We start from the raw sequence: 15,693 nt of genomic DNA on the forward strand, positions 1-15,693 counted from the left end.
AGGTTCCAAAGTTCTCCTAAAATCATGGTTAGATTTCACAGCAATGGTCCACTCTCTGGCACCAACTTCTAGTTCAGCATAGCATAAGAACAGGAAGTAAAACTTTTCTTAATGTTGAGTACTCTACCCACATTCCTGGACTCTTGAATCTTGGATGCTGATTCAAAGCATATATTGCCTTCCCAGAACCATTATCAAATTTAAATGGAAGTGATATATACATTGATTACGCCCAAGCTTCCTGAGGGTTAAAGCAAGTTACAGGAAGAAGTTTCCCAATTGTCTATGGTTTTAACTCTTGTTACAATACCCACGTGTGCACGTGCCCAAACACACACACGCGCACACACACACACACACACACACACACACACACACATACATGTGATCTCCCGATCTCTAGTCCTGTGTTCTAACTTAGGTTAAAGGGATCATGATCGTTTGTCTCTTCAATACAATATCACACTTTTTGTTTTTCTGTTTTTTTTGGACTATTTAGACTATATCCTATAAGCCAGTCTAATAAATACCCTTTTAATATATGTATTCATTCTATTAGTCCTGTTTATTTAAGGAACCCCAACTAATACAACCCATCAACACTGACATATCATTATTTCCCACAGACATTATAGTGCTGTGTATCCACCATTACAGAACAACACAAAAAATTATTTTGGCTCTCCCTTTCTTCCCTTTGATCTTTGGGCTGTCTCTGTTGTTTTCCCCTTTTCAGAGAGAGAGAGAGAGAGAGAGAGAGAGAGAGAGAGAGAGAGAGAGAGAGAGAATGAATATGATTAAAATACGTAGCTTTCTCAGATGATGGCTTTTATTTAGTAATATGCATTGAAGTTTTCTCCATCTTTTCATGACTTGTTAACTGATTTCATTGCTAATAGTATTCCATTTTCTGACTATGCCTTTCTAGGCCAGTTGTAGCTTGCAGGATTCATAGTTGGACATGTTTAGACTAGTTTTCCTCCCTAGTAGCTCTGATAGCACCTTCCAGCACTGTGAAAACTAGCATGTAGGATGAACCTTACAGGTTAACACCAGCTTGATTTTGCAGTATTCTATGACTTAAGCATGTGGTGTGTTTAGTAATAAGGACTCACCACCAAGTTCTGGATGATAACCTAGAGCACTGGTAATAGCGTATAATATTTGGGAGTCTCAGGGGCCTCACTGGCCATTCTGGCCAATTTTAGATCACCTTGACACAAACCAGAGTCATATGGAAAGAGGGATGGACCATCAATGGGAAAATCTCACCCACTAAGAGTGGCCTGTGGGCAAGCCTGTAGTACATTTTCTTGACTGGTGATGGATGTGGAAGGGTCCAGTTTGCTCACTATGGGCAGTGTCTCCCCTGGGCTGGTAGTCCTGGGAGCTTTAAAAAAGGCAGAGCAAGAGGCGGAGAGCAAGCCAGTAAGCAGCATTCTCCTGTAGCCTCCGTATCAGCTCCTGCCGTATCCCTGCCCTGCTTGGGTTCTGCGCTGACTGCCTTTAGTGAAGGACTGTGATGTGGAAGTGTGACAGAAATAAACCTGTGCCTCCAACTTGCTTTTTATGGTCATAGTGTTTATCCCGTTAATAGAAACCTTAACTAAGACACTCATTAGTCAACAGCTCCAAAAGTAATGGACCCCTGACACATGTGTCTAGTCGGGGCATCGATTTTATAGGGCAATTCTGTTTTAATTGTTTTTGTGTATGGGTATATGCCAGTTGGATACAGGTATGTGAAGCTCTGCCAGCCCTTCACTAACAATAAACAAGATAGATTTGACATTTTTTGCTCACTTTTACAAGGCATCTAAGTGTTGTCTCAGGGTTCCAGAGGTGTAAAGACAAACACTGGAAAGGCCTGAGCTTCCTTTCCCTGCCCATGAAAGGCCAGGTCCCCTCTCTCTACTTTCACCCTTCTATGATCTTGACCTTCATGTTTTGAAGTCAAGGGCCAGGCTTCCTCCAGAGGGAAAGACAACACTTGGCTGTTGATGACAGTCTCCTCCGTTCTAGGGGAGAAGGGAGTTAGTGAGAAAAGGGAAGGACAAGGCTGGAAAATGAATCCTTAAAAACAGTGGCCGTGGCCAACGGTGGTGCTGTGCTGGTAGAACTCTTAATTCAGAGAGCAGCTCTGTCTGTCTTCCTGCAGTACCATCCGAATGCTGCTAGATCACCCCAGACTCAGCCCACATTTAAGACAAAGGGTATGTTGGGCCTTTTTGGGGACCTTCATTCTTACGGATCACAATTTCAGACCATTTCCACAGTCTCTTAGCTTCTGGGTCTCTCTGTTGCATGTAACAATACTTAGTGAGAGAATGAGCAGAGAGCCTTAGAAAGCTGTGTTGCATGTACAAGAGCACAGCTCCTTGACATTTGTGAGTCTGCCTTCCTTAAGTAAAGTTGGGATTGATCAGTGTGTGGTCTTGATCTGTTCCTATGATCCCTGTTGTTAGCTGTCTATCAGGACATCAGCAACAAACAGAGCTTCAGTTTCATCCCCTGGACACTGCTGTAAGCCTGAAGTCTACAGTTGAACGTTAACTCAGTATGTCAAGAGGATATGTATTAGTACTAATTGTTCTAACAACAGAATATTCAGGCCCATTGGCCTGCAATTGGGAGAAATCTACTGGTTTTGTGATTCCTTAGCCTTTGGATGTTTCTGATAAATTCTTTCATTTCTAGTTCATTTGATTTTGAGAATTCCAGCCCTGGGCCTTTAGAACATGGGGTGAAAGGATAGATAAAAGGCTGACACCCCAATATTAAGTAGTAAGTAGGGTCTTGTGATGAACTGTCTTCTGTATTTTGCAGATGGAATGCTGCTTTGTGGGTTCGGCTAATTGTCCTTCAGTATTTAGCATCAAAACGAAAATAACTTGAATTATGCAAGTTGGTGGTTTATTCACTTATGCTGTATTTACTTTCAGGTTCTTTAACTTTTATTGAGTTTTATCTAAGCCCTTCAAATTGCCCTCATATCTTGTTTACAAGATAAATATCCTTACACATCCTTACCCAATCTCTGAAGGGAACTAGAAAGTTCTATCCCAGGACATTGATCACAAGAGGACTGCTTCCTTTTGTGACTTCTCTTTGGAAAGTTTGAGGTAACTGAGATAACTAATCTGAACCATCAGAGAACAATCACCTCTGCTGCAAGGCTTTTCCTGGCAACTCCGCCTCCTTCCCCTGCCCTGCTTGTTTTTGCACCAACTCTTCCTATACAGAGCTTGCTTTGCAGATCAATCTATGTGAGTAGGCAGCTACCTTCTCACCCAGCTTCTTCCTTTTTGGGGGGTGTTTCTTTTTTCCATAAATTGAATAGTCTCCAAACAAGCAGACTAACAAAAACAAGGAAAAAATTACATTTATTTCGGTCAGTGAACTTTCTCTTGATGGAAACAGAGAGAGAGAAAAAAAATTCAGATCGCCTGTGTGTGTGTGTGTGTGTGTGTGTGTGTGTGAATGTGATGTGTGTAAGTCAGAATTAACCTCCAGGGTCCTTAGCTGCTATACAACGTGTTTACAGGAACCTTACCAACTGAGCTATCTTTTTAGCCCTGTTTGCTTTTTGAGGTAGGGCTTCTTTCTGGTACATACTGACCTGGATCTTACTGTGTGTGTAGCCCAGGGTGGTCTCACACTCACGGCAGTCCTGCCTTGGCCCCAGAATGCTAGCATTGCAGATGTGAGCCACCACACTTGACAGAGGGTTGCTGGTAGACTCATTAAGTCACGGGAGAACCTGAGATGATTTTCCATGGTAAGATGTTTACAGGAAAGAGAATGATTTCCTCCCCTGCTCTAAATGAGGTATGTTACTATTTTCACACACACACATACACACACACACACACACACTATATATATATATATATATATATATATATATATATATATATATATATATATATATATATATATATATTACATTCAGTGCATGTAAATAGCAATGTAAATTAGAATGTGAAGAGCCCCATATGTTCAATGTACGTGTGTGAACCTGTTCGTGCAGGTATGCATACCTGTGTGTATGTGAAGGCCAGAGGTCAACACTGGATGTGTTCCTCTGTTGCTCTCCACTTTGTATTTTGAGACAGGGTCTCACTGAACTTGGAGCTTCCTGCTTTGGCCTACCCTGCCTGGCCAGTTAGCTCCAGGGATGTGTTTGTCTCTTCCTCTCTGGTACTGTACTGAGATTGTAGAAACAAGCCACCACACCCAGCTTTTTTACATGAGTTCTGGGAATAAACCTTGATTCTCATGTTTGCATGGCAGGAACTCTACTGACTGAGCCATGTGTCTAGCCCTAATATTTTCTTCATCATTTTGCCATTTGATGGGCATGTAGATTGATTTCCTAACTGTTAGCACGCCTTTTTAATGATTCTATCATGCTGACGAGTCAGGGTTGACTTACAACATAGTTCTCTCCTAACAGACATTAGACTCATTTCCATTTTCTCTAGTCTTACATTCTTCAATATACTGCTCACCAGCCGTGTGTGGTGGTTTACTGTAGGTCATGTTGCCACCAGAGGCCACGCTGATGCCCATGGCCTGTGCTGCCACTGAGGACTGCGATGGCGTATGTGGTGTGTGCTGCTGCCAGAGGCCCTGCTGAGGTCCGTGGTCCATCCCACGGCCGGAGGCTGTGAATATCTGTGGTCTGTTCTCCCACCAGAGGCCATATTGATGTCTGTGGTCTATGGTACCACTGAAGGCCATGGGGATGTCTGTGGTCTCTCCTGCCTCCTGAAGCAATGCTGGTGTCCACAGGCCAAGCTGCCACTGGGGATCATACCGATGTCTATGGCTTGTGTTGCTCCAGAAGCCATGTTGATATCTGTGGCCTGTGGTCCTTCTGGGGGTTATGATGGTGTCTGTAGTCCGTGCTGATGTCTGCAGTTGGTATTGCTACCAGAGACCAGGCTGAGGCCCGTGCATGGGACATGCTGACTGACACTGGAGACCAGTTGGCTGTTGTGGTCCGTACTGGAAACCATGTAGAAGCCCTTGATCTGTGCTCTTGCTGACTGGAAAGGGCAAGGAAGCTTCTTTTGCAGTGGTATCCATGACTACAATCTCACAGTTGAGAAAGAGGGACATAGAAAGGTTCTGAGACAACCCCTACCCTCTCACCCCCTGAAAAAAGTTTAACAGCCTAGACAAGAAGCCGTTGAAGGGAACTCTTAAAAATTGTGTTAAGGGTGCCGAAGTGTAGCTCTCCACAATAGATGGCATCTGTTAGGGGTGGAGATGGAGAAGGACTATTTTCTTTAAGGGGATGGCCACTGGGAGTTTGATCATGCTCTAGCGAGTATATGGGTGTACTGGCTAGTTTCGTGTGTCAACTTGACACAGGCTGGAGTTATCACAAAGAAAGGAGTTTCAGTTGGGGAAGTGCCTCCATGAGATCCAACTGTGAGGCATTTTCTCAATTAGTGATCAGTGGGGAGGGCCCCTTGTGGGTGGTACCATCTCTGGGCTGTATTCTTGGGTTCTATAAGAGAGCATGCTGAGCAAGCCAGGGGAAGCAAGCCAGTAAGAAACATCCCTCCATGGCCTCTGCATCAGTTCCTGCTTCCTGACCTGCTTGAGTTCCAGTCCTGACTTCCTTTAGTGATGGATTGCAACGTGGAAGTGTAAGCTGAATAAACCCTTTCCTCCCCTACTTGCTTCTTGGTCATGATGTTTGTGCAGGAATAGAAACTCTGACTAAGACAATGGGCAATACAAGTTGGACATTTTTGGATGGGGGAGGTCAAAGATTTGTGGGGGCAGACACAAAGGTGGTAGGGTTGGAAAGTGAGTGTGATAGGGTACATAATGTGAAACTCCCAAGTAATCAATAATCCCATAATCAGTCCCTTGGTCACACTGTGTCTGCATGTGACTAGCACAAACAGCTTTTCTGTGGCTGTGTAGAGTTACCCTGGATAGTGGTGTTCTAACAGGAGTGGTTTGCAGGCTGTTTGGAGCCCAGGGTTCTGCGTTTTCCTTTCCCCACCAATTCCTCATTCTGCAGCAGGGCTTGCTCAGAGCCTCTTATGTGCAGGTCCCATTACAAATATATCTTCATTATGCCACTTTGTATCAAACAAAGGCTTTTTAAATCCCAGTAAGCATGCATGTAGTTACAGTTTGTATATGTATTGCTTTATGTTGTTGTATTACAAGATATGTTCAAATAGCAACAAAGAAAGTGTAAGTCTGAAGCTAACTTCCTTACCTGCCTTGGAGGCCAGTTTTGAATGGACTTTGGTTTGGATGTCATCTCTAAAGGATCTTCCAGAACATAGACTAAACTGTTACTAGTCTTTAAATAGATAGTCCTTCTGTTTGATCTCTTTCTTAACCTATTTATTTTCCACCTAATTTGTATTGATTTTGTGAACTTAAATTCATACTGTATACAGAGTAGCTGCTGGGAGATTTAACAGGTTCAGGCCCTTCCTTTCCTTCTGATGCACTGAGCCAGTGCAGATGATGAGTTCTGGGGGAGTGCTGCGGCACATGCGGGATGGAGGGGCGCCAGTAGTGAATGCGCATGCGGGATGGAGGGGCGCCGTAGCGAATGCGCATGCGGGATGGAGGGGTGACTCCGCCTTATGTGCTTCTTTTCTTTCCCTCCATTTTTCCATCTTTTTGGAAAAGTATAAGGCCCTAATAGATTGATGTAAGATTTTTAAAAACATTTTTAGATTGTTCCTTATAATTTTTGTTAAAATGTTCAACTTCATTTATTTATCTATTATCTGAGGCAAGAGTCTCTTTTATGTAGTCCTGGGTGCCCTGGAACTGGCTATGTAGACCAGGCTGGCCTCAGACTCGTAGAGATCTGCTTGGCTCTGCCCCCCGAGTGCTGAGATTACAGGTGTATACCAGCATAGCTTTAAAGATTAATTTTATTCTTCATTTGTTTGTCCATGTATGTATGCAGGCTGCATGTCTGCAGGTTCCTGTAGAGACAGAAGAGGGTGTTTGATCCTCACAGCTGTAGTTGTGAGTTGCCTGAATAGGACCTGTACGGGGTCTTCTGAAATAGAAACACGTGGTCTTACCAAATGAGCTGTCTCTCCAGCCCCTTAGCCCCTTAACTCTGGATTCTTAAGTTTGATGTTACTGTTAGAAAGACTTACTATACTCAGGGCAGAAATGCAGTGCAGATCCGTAACTCCTATCAAACAAAGCCATCACCCAGAGACATGTGCTAACATTCATTTAACAAAAATTTTAAAGATGCATCCAATAGGTGAAAAGGTGATTCCTCTATAGTCACATTGCCAAATGGATTTTTAATTTGGGAATTCTAGCAGGGAAAAATCAATAACAACTTAGCATAAAGTTATAGAAGAATTGATTAGATGTTGTTTTTTTTTTCTTTTAGGGCAAGTTAAAGTCTTCAGAGCTCTATATACATTTGAACCCAGAACTGTAAGTATATATTGTGATTTAAATTGTAAAGTTGACACTGCAATGTAAAATGACTTTAGTCAGACTCTGTTCTGGCCTAAGTAGTCTGTGCTTTCTGCGAGGCGTAAGTAATTCACAGGATGGATGTTCAATCCCTCTCCATTGCTTGCCTCAGTGAGCAGAACTAAACCCCAGGTTGATTTGCATGGCCTGAGGTTAAAGGTCATAGACTCCCTCATATTGCTTCATCCCTTTGTGTGGTGACATCTGTTTCCAAGTCACCCAGTGTCCTACATGCTGAAATATCTGTAAACTTTAGAGACCCAATCTTAGTCAGCCTTCATGTGAATTACATACCAACTTTGACCCTCTGTTGGCTTTATAAAAAGGAAAGAAAAACCAGGATATGTTTGGTAGAGGCATGGCCTGGTGAGGTGGAAGGGGTGCCTCTGTGGGCCTGTGCTGAGGCATCCCTTCCCCCTGAGGGACCAACCAGCCATGTGATGAATAGAGTATGGGATAGAGTTTATTTAGGGCATGGAATGGGGAGGGGAGTTGAGGGGGAAGAGGCTGAGAAAGGTGGAGGGGGTAGGGGAATGAGGAGGGAAGGGACAGAGAGGGAAGAGAGTAAGAGGGTGAGAGTGTGGGGAGGGGCAATCAGCCCCTTTTATACTGAATCAGGCATACCTGGCTGTTGCCAGTTAACTGTGGTGGGGCGGCGATGCCCAGAAGTAATGCTAACACCTTCTATCTACCTCACACCTTCTGCCAACCTCCTGGAGTATTTCTTGCATATCTCTTCTGCCTGCATTTTTTCCATCGCTGTGGCCCTGGTGTCCACCCATCCACCCATGGCTTAGTGAGCTCATCACACTGGATGAGACCTCCAGGATAGTGCAGCCGAAGGACATAGAGGAAGACCAGCTAGCCATGAGCAAGCCAGCTAGCTCCACTCCCCCTCATTTCTCCGGGTTCCTGCTTGAGCTCATGTCCTGAGTTTCCTCAGCGATGGGAATGTTAGCCTCATCAGCCCTTTCCTTCCTAAGCTGCATATGCTTGGTGTTTTAATCACAGCAACAGGAAGGAAACTGTAACACACTCTGTTTCTCCGTCACACCCATTCCTGCGGTCGCATCCTTTGTGTGTGCCTCTGTCCACTGAGTACTGATTCACTGCCACCAACCAGGTCAGGGCCTGCCAGGAGTTCACATTCTGCCATCTCCCGAACCTAGATACCCAGTTCCTCATTAGAAATGGGAACCCTGCTCACTGCTCCACACACAGTCCTCCTTACCATCCTGACAGAAGGTTCCTACTTGAGGTTCATCGCCTGGTGATCATCAGCCAGTGGCAGTGATGTTAATAGCCAGCCCAGGTTGTGCATACTCAGATGAGCTCTCCCAAGACTTCAGAGTGAGCAGGCTTCTGGAGCACAGGGCGCTGTTACTCTCACCACAGGAGATGCTGGCGAGGGTGGACCATGGGCAGAGTGCTTGTGGAGGGGGCTGCTACTGCAGCATTACCAACCTGAAACTTTAGTCACAGACATAGATTCCTCATAATCCAGGCAGCTGGGGCCCCAGATTGCACAAAGGGCTAAGACAGGCAGAGTGGCCTGAGCACAGAGTCGTCGTTAACTTTGCTTACAGGGACAGTCTCTGATGGGATAAGGATTACAGGGAGAGTCTCTGATGGGATCAGGACCGCTGTCTCAGTTAGGGTTTTACTGCTGTGAAGAGACACCATAATCAACACAAGTCTTAGAAAGGACATTTAATTGGGGCTGGCTTACAGGTTAAGAGGTTCAGTCCATTATCATCAAGGTGAGAACATGGCAGCATCCAGGAAGGCATGGTATGGGAGAAGCCGAGAGCTCTGCATCTTCATGTGAAGGCTGCTAGCCCAATACTGACTTCCAGGAACTTAGGGGTAGTCTTACGGCCCACCCCCACAGTGCCATGCCTAATCAACAAGGCCACACCTACTCCAGCAGGGCCACACCTTCTAATAGTGCCACTCCCTGGGCCAAGCATAAACAAACCTTCACAGCCACTTAAGGAGGATAATTATGAAGGAGAGCACACCGCATCACTTATCCCTGCCAGACCATTCAAGCGTGAGGCCACACTCCCACTCTAGAATGAGACCTATGTTCCCCAACTGTAGAGACTGACATGACGTGACTGTGACTGTTGACTCTTCTTTGCTCTCCCCAGGTGTCATGAGCTGGGTCCCTGTTGTCCTTTCTCACCCACCTCCTCTCCCTGTTTGGCTCCTCATGACCTTTGGCCTTTCCTCACTCTCAGTAGGACTCAACCTTCTCTGTTCTGCTTGTGTTCCCTGCTAGGCTAATGTTTCCCATGTGTGGGTATTTGATTAGTTGGTCCTGTATGATCTAGCTCTTGTTTCCAGTGCTTGTGGCCTCTGCCCATCCTCCTCCTATCACCCAGGGGACTCACGGTAGAACCATGTCTGCACCTTTTCTGGACTATAGTGTTGCTCCTCTGTGGTCACATGAACTGCTTGCCCATCCGTGAGTTCTGTTCTGAGCACCATAGATGTGGGTGCCTCTTTCACTGTGATCTCCTCAGGCACAGTGCTGTACAGGCAAGTGTGGTCTTGGGGCAGAATCCAGGTTCAGAATCTATGCTGGGGTTTCTGATTTGTCCTGCTTCCTTCCCTGCTTGTGACCTGGAGATTACTTAACCCTTGTCCATGTTGTTTCCATTGGTTTTAGTGAAAACATGATAATGTAAAGGCACCAGCAGCTGGAGTAGTCACTGATGCTAAGGAGGGCTGGTTGTGGTACTGATAGACATTTAATAAATAGCTTTCCTTGGTTGATATGCTGACTACTAATTTCCCTCCATTTTTTTCTCTGGAGGGAGATTCCCCATGCTATTTTTTAAAGCCTTAGTCATTATTGATTGTATAGGAGAAGATACATATTTAATTCGTTTAGTAATTTAAAAATATACCATTTTAAAACTGTGACTATAGATTTTGATAGGCTGGTCCTGAGGATTCTACAGGCCATTCTACATCCCGTAACCCCATTTCCCCCCATTCCTCCATGTTCTCCCTTCTGTCAGTCTAGATACTGAAGTATCTTGTCTAGTGGACAGGAGGCTACCAACTCACAGGAGCCTTCCTTTACCTTTTGTTACATATTGAACAGTCACCCAGATATTCATTTACTTTTGTAAGAATGTAAACCTGTCTCTTGGACAGTGCTGGAGCATAACTTGTTCCCTGTGACAGGTCTTCCTCATCTGTGTAGGGGCACATAACACACTGAACAAAGTGTACACACCATGACACAGGGTATCATGTCATAGCACGGCACACAGCACCCCGTGGCACGCAGCACAGTGCATGCTCACAGCACACCACACATCATCGTGTATGCTGAGCACACAGCACATGGAGGCCATAGCACACTGTATATGGAGCACACAGGTCACAGCATACTACAGAGTACACTGAGTGTACATCTGAGTGCATTGCACACCAGGCACACAGCGCACCACAAGCTCAGCCTTCCGAGCACACTGCTCAGTATACTGGGGTTGCCGTCCTTCCACACTCTATGCTCGCACACCAAGCATGCAGCTCGTCACTGTACAGTGTGTCCAGTGTATAACACACTTGGTTATACCTCTTTAAAGCATTACAGCCTGGCAATATTGAAAGCTGAGCTGGAAGCTGTGAGCCCTTTTGCTTGCATATGCAGCATCCTAGAAGGCTACAGTACCTTTTTTTTTTTTAATTGAATATCGTCTTCATTTACATTGCCAGTGGTAAAACCTTTCCTGCTTTCCCCCTTCCCCAATGACCCCCCACTCTCTCCCACCTCCTGCCTCCACATATATGCCCCTCTACCCGACTCACTCCCACCCCTACCCCCACCCCCAACTCGATTTCCCTTTGTTGGGGCCTCTATTGAACCTTCACCTGACCAAGGACCACTCCCCCCACTAATGCCCAACAAGGCCTTCCTCTGCCACACTTTTGGCTGGAACCATGTGTGCCCCTTGGTTGATGGTTTAGTCCCTGGGAGTCCTGGGGCATCTGGGTGGCCGAAATCATTGTTCTTCCTATGGGGCTGTAAACCCCTTCAGCTCCTCTGGACCACCCTCCAGCTCCTCCATTGGGGACCCCATGCCCAGTCCAATGGTTGGCTGCTAGCATTTGCCTCTGTATTTGTAAGGCTCTGTCAGGGCTCCTTCAGAGACAACCATGGCATGCTCCTTTCAGTATACATTTTTTGTCGTCCATAGTAGTGTCGGGGTTTGGTGACTGTTTATAGGATGAATCCCCAGGTAGGGCAGTCTCTGGGTGGCCTTTACTTCAGTCTATGCTCCACACATTGTCTCCCTTATTGCTCCTGTGAATATTTTGTTCCTTTTCTTAGAGGAACTGAAGCACCCTCACTTAAGTCCTCCTTCTTCTTGAGCTTCCTGTGCTGGGTGAATTGTAACTTGTTTATTTTGAGCTTTTGGGCTAACATTTGCTTATTAGTGAGTGCATACCATGTGTGTTCTTTTGTGATTGGGTTGCCTCACTCAGGATGATACTTTCTAGTTCCATCCATTTGCCTAAGAATTTCATGAATTCATTGTTTTTAATAGCCGAATAGTAGTACTTCATTGTGTATATATACCACAGTTTCTGTATCCATTCCTCTGTTGAAGGACACCTGGGTTCTTTCCAGCTTCTGGCTATTATAAATAAGGCAGCTATGAATGTAGTGGAGCATGTGTCCTTATTACATGTAGGAGCATCTTCTGGGTATATGCCCAGGAGTGGTATAGCTGGGTCCTCAGGTGGTACTTTGTCTAATTTTATGAGGAATTGCCAAACTGATTTCCAGAGTAGTTTTACCAGCTTGCAATCCAACCAACAATGGAGAAGTGTTCCTTTTTCCCCACATCTCTGGCATCTGCTGTCCCCTGAGTTTTTCATCTTAGCCATTCTGACTGGTGTGAGGTGACATTGCAAGGAGAAGCGAGAGTGATGGGCAGCCCTATGTTGGTAATGCATCGACTAGATGGCAGCGTGGCTCCTGGTTATCTTGCTTCAAGGAAAGGCATTTCTGGCTTCACCCAGCCCTCCTTCATTCTCACTCCCCCGGCCCCCATTCAGATGAAAATGTCACACAGAGACAAGCCTGAACTGTGTGGACCCGTGTGGAAGCACGTTGACGGGGAGGAACAGTGTGCATGAGAGGTGCTGCTATCTGAAGGAAAACCAGCCGGACCCGCCAGGGCCTGCAAGCAAGGCTTGCTGGGCTGCTCCAGGTGATACCGTGTGAGTGTGGTCTGTAGTACAGATCTGGAAACTGAGGCAGGATCCCTGCCGCCATGCTCCTCACTGTCACCTCCAGCCTGTGTCTGTTTGCCAAACAGAGAAACTCATGACCCAGTCCCGCCAAGTGAGAAGCCAAGCATACGTTGCCCGGCAAAGGGCCTGGTTTCCGTATTGCTGACCTGTGTTATTGAGAATGCAGGATGAGGAGTATTCTCTAAAGCCACTATTGTTGAACTAGATCACGATATCGTGAAGATCAGTAATGGCAAAGAGTGATGTTTCTGTGAGAGAAAACACAAGCGGGGGTTAGGAATTGTGGCTCGATTGTCTGAATGCCACATGCCACTCGACTGTCTCACCTTTTTCTTTTTTTTCTTTTTCTTTTTGTTTTTTTTTGAGACAGGGTTTCTCTGTATAGTCCTGGCTGGCCTGGAATTCACTCTGTAGATCAGGCTGACCTCGAACTCAGAAATCCACCTGCCTCTGCCTCCCAAGTGCTGGAATTACAGACCTGCACCCCCCACCCCCACCTTCCCCAACCCCCACTTGACAATCTCACCTTTAATGGAGCAGTGAGAAATGGCTTCACTCTCTAGTATTGTTGGAGAGGATTGGTGCAGACCAGTGCATGGCACATGAATAAGTATTATAAAATATTAAATGAAGATATTCATTGGACACTTATTTTTCTTTTGATTGATTTTTGTATCTTTAGGTTACTTAATCTAGAAAGTTGTGTATGCATTTGCCCTCGGTACTAATGTGCGTTTTCCCTCGGTACTAATGCGCATTAGCAGCAGTCCCTGCTAGCTTCTTTTGGCTTTTGCTTTACTAGAGACAGTGTCTGTCTTTGCGGCCCAGCCTGACCTTGAGCTCAGCGCAGTCCTTGCGTGGCCTCCTGAGTCTTGAGTCACCAAGCCTCGCTCACTCTGTGGCTCCTCAAGGAGAGAGGAGAGCTTGTGGTTAAAACTAGAGACCAAGCTGGTGGCTGCCGTGCTCCGGGCAGCTTGGGTCACTGCTTTCCCACTGCTTCTGTTCCATGAATACAGTGCCAGGAATGCCAGAGTGGATCCTTATTGAACAGTTCGCATCAGGGGTCTGTTGTGGGTTCTTAATGGAAAAAGTGATTCTTTTACGTAAAGACGGATTTGTAAGCCATAGTTACTTTATTGACTGTACTATCCTCAGCAGGGTCAAGAATTTCACAAGCCACTCCTGAGCCATTAGGAAAGCTCACACCTTTATTTTGTCCTTTTGGAAGAAATCGTGTAGGTAGCATTGTACTTGAGAGCTATTAAAGGAGAACGAACTATAAAAACCCAATAAAATGGGCAGACATTTTCTTTTTGATTGGCTACTGGTTGTTTGCCTCATTTGAACAACAAATCTGATGGAGGGTGGAGAGGTTTGGGGGGGTTGCTGCTGTTGAAGTGGTTGGGGGTGCAGTCATTCCTCTAGAGTAGCTGCTGTTCATTTAAAGCTGAGTCAGCACTGTGAAGTCTTCAGTCGACTGACTCAGCTTGGTGACATTTTCCAAATGATGCCCTTTACCAAGCCACAAAATGCAAGAATTACTTAAAAGATGCTGAGAGTTTTGACTATAATTATTTTAAAAATTGGGCTAAATCTCACACCACATAGAATTAAGCACTTTAAAGCAAACAGTTGAATGGAATTATTACAGTTGCCATGGTGAATAACTTTACCACAGGTTTACCAGGTTCCAAAGCGTTTCATCACCTCAGAGTAAAACACTGTGCCCAGAGAGAGGCCATGTCTCATTCCCCACACATCACACAGAGGAGTGATCATTTGATATCTGTGTATATGTATACAGATATGTATACACGTATGCTTCGTATGTGTTTTAGGCTGTTTATTTGGCGGGGATTTTTTTTCATGTGTTTTTTGTTTAGTTTATGAGTGAGTGATTTTGATGGAAATTTAGGCAGAGCTGACTTTTGAAGGAAGCTAAAGGGACAGGAGAAGGCAGCTGCTTGGCTCCTCTGAAAGCGCTGACGGTAGAGGGCTCGTAGTGAGCTGTGATTTTGCAGGTACTAAATAGGAATGGTCTTGGGACATCTCTAATGTGAAAAGGGCACATCAGACCATTGTAGAACTCCAGGAAGTACAGTCGCTTCTGTGGCTGCACCTCCCCTCCTTCTAAGTTTCTTCCTCCTTCTGGTGCCTTGGCACTTTCTAAGGAGATACAGTCAAGTAGTGATGAAATGGCAGCTTAATGCTCTGAGAGGCCGCTGTGCCCGGCTGCCATGCTTCGGTGATGAATGTGGGACTCTCTTAAGTGTCTCCGAGAGGCTCCTGTTTGCAGCTAGTCTTAACGGAAATTGTTTCTCTAATCACTTTCTATGACTGCAGCATATTGAAAGTAATATTGGCCATCCATCTTCAAAACAATGGTTAGAGAAAGATCTCAGGGGTCTTTTATTTCTCTCCCCCGGAATATTATTTCAAATGAAGTTAGAGTGCACTTCCTCGGGTCCAGTGGGCTTAACTAGTTTTTATGTAGCTTCTGCTGTGAATCTAGCCTCTGTAAATCGAAGTGTAAAAGTTATAAATGCTTTAGGAAGTTGCCTTTAAGGGAAGACATCCATTTTGGGGGCTGCCATAAGTCCCTATTCACTGGTTTTTATGCCCAAGTGCATCTCTCATCTGACTTCATATCGTGGTTGCTTTAAGTGTGGTGCAGTTGATAACAGTCTTTGTTTATATTCAGGGGAAAACAGCAGCTGTAATATAGATAATTCTGAAATGAAATCCAGCACCAGGGCAGTCACATATACACATGCCAGTCTGTTCCAGAGAAGGGGCAAACACTTGGGGAAATGAATAGATGAAATAATTTGCTTTGCTAGTATCATTTTTAATTATATGTGTGGAATAGGAAGATATAACAAGTCTTTTATTCTAGATATTTTTCTATTAGTATTATAA

At 45.1% G+C, this 15,693-nt stretch overlaps 1 protein-coding gene across 1 annotated transcript in view; it reads left to right on the top strand.

Moving 5' to 3' along the window:
• Window positions 1-15,693, top strand: part of Ostf1 (osteoclast stimulating factor 1) — a 52,699-nt gene that overhangs the window by 19,722 nt on the left and 17,284 nt on the right. The window contains exon 2 of the mRNA XM_052188572.1: window positions 7,406-7,452. Coding sequence (XP_052044532.1) covers window positions 7,406-7,452 — 47 coding nt within the window. The remainder of the gene's footprint in view (window positions 1-7,405; window positions 7,453-15,693) is intronic.

Source organism: Apodemus sylvaticus, chromosome 1, assembly GCF_947179515.1.
Source record: "Apodemus sylvaticus chromosome 1, mApoSyl1.1, whole genome shotgun sequence".
In the NCBI taxonomy this organism is placed as follows: domain Eukaryota; kingdom Metazoa; phylum Chordata; class Mammalia; order Rodentia; family Muridae; genus Apodemus; species Apodemus sylvaticus.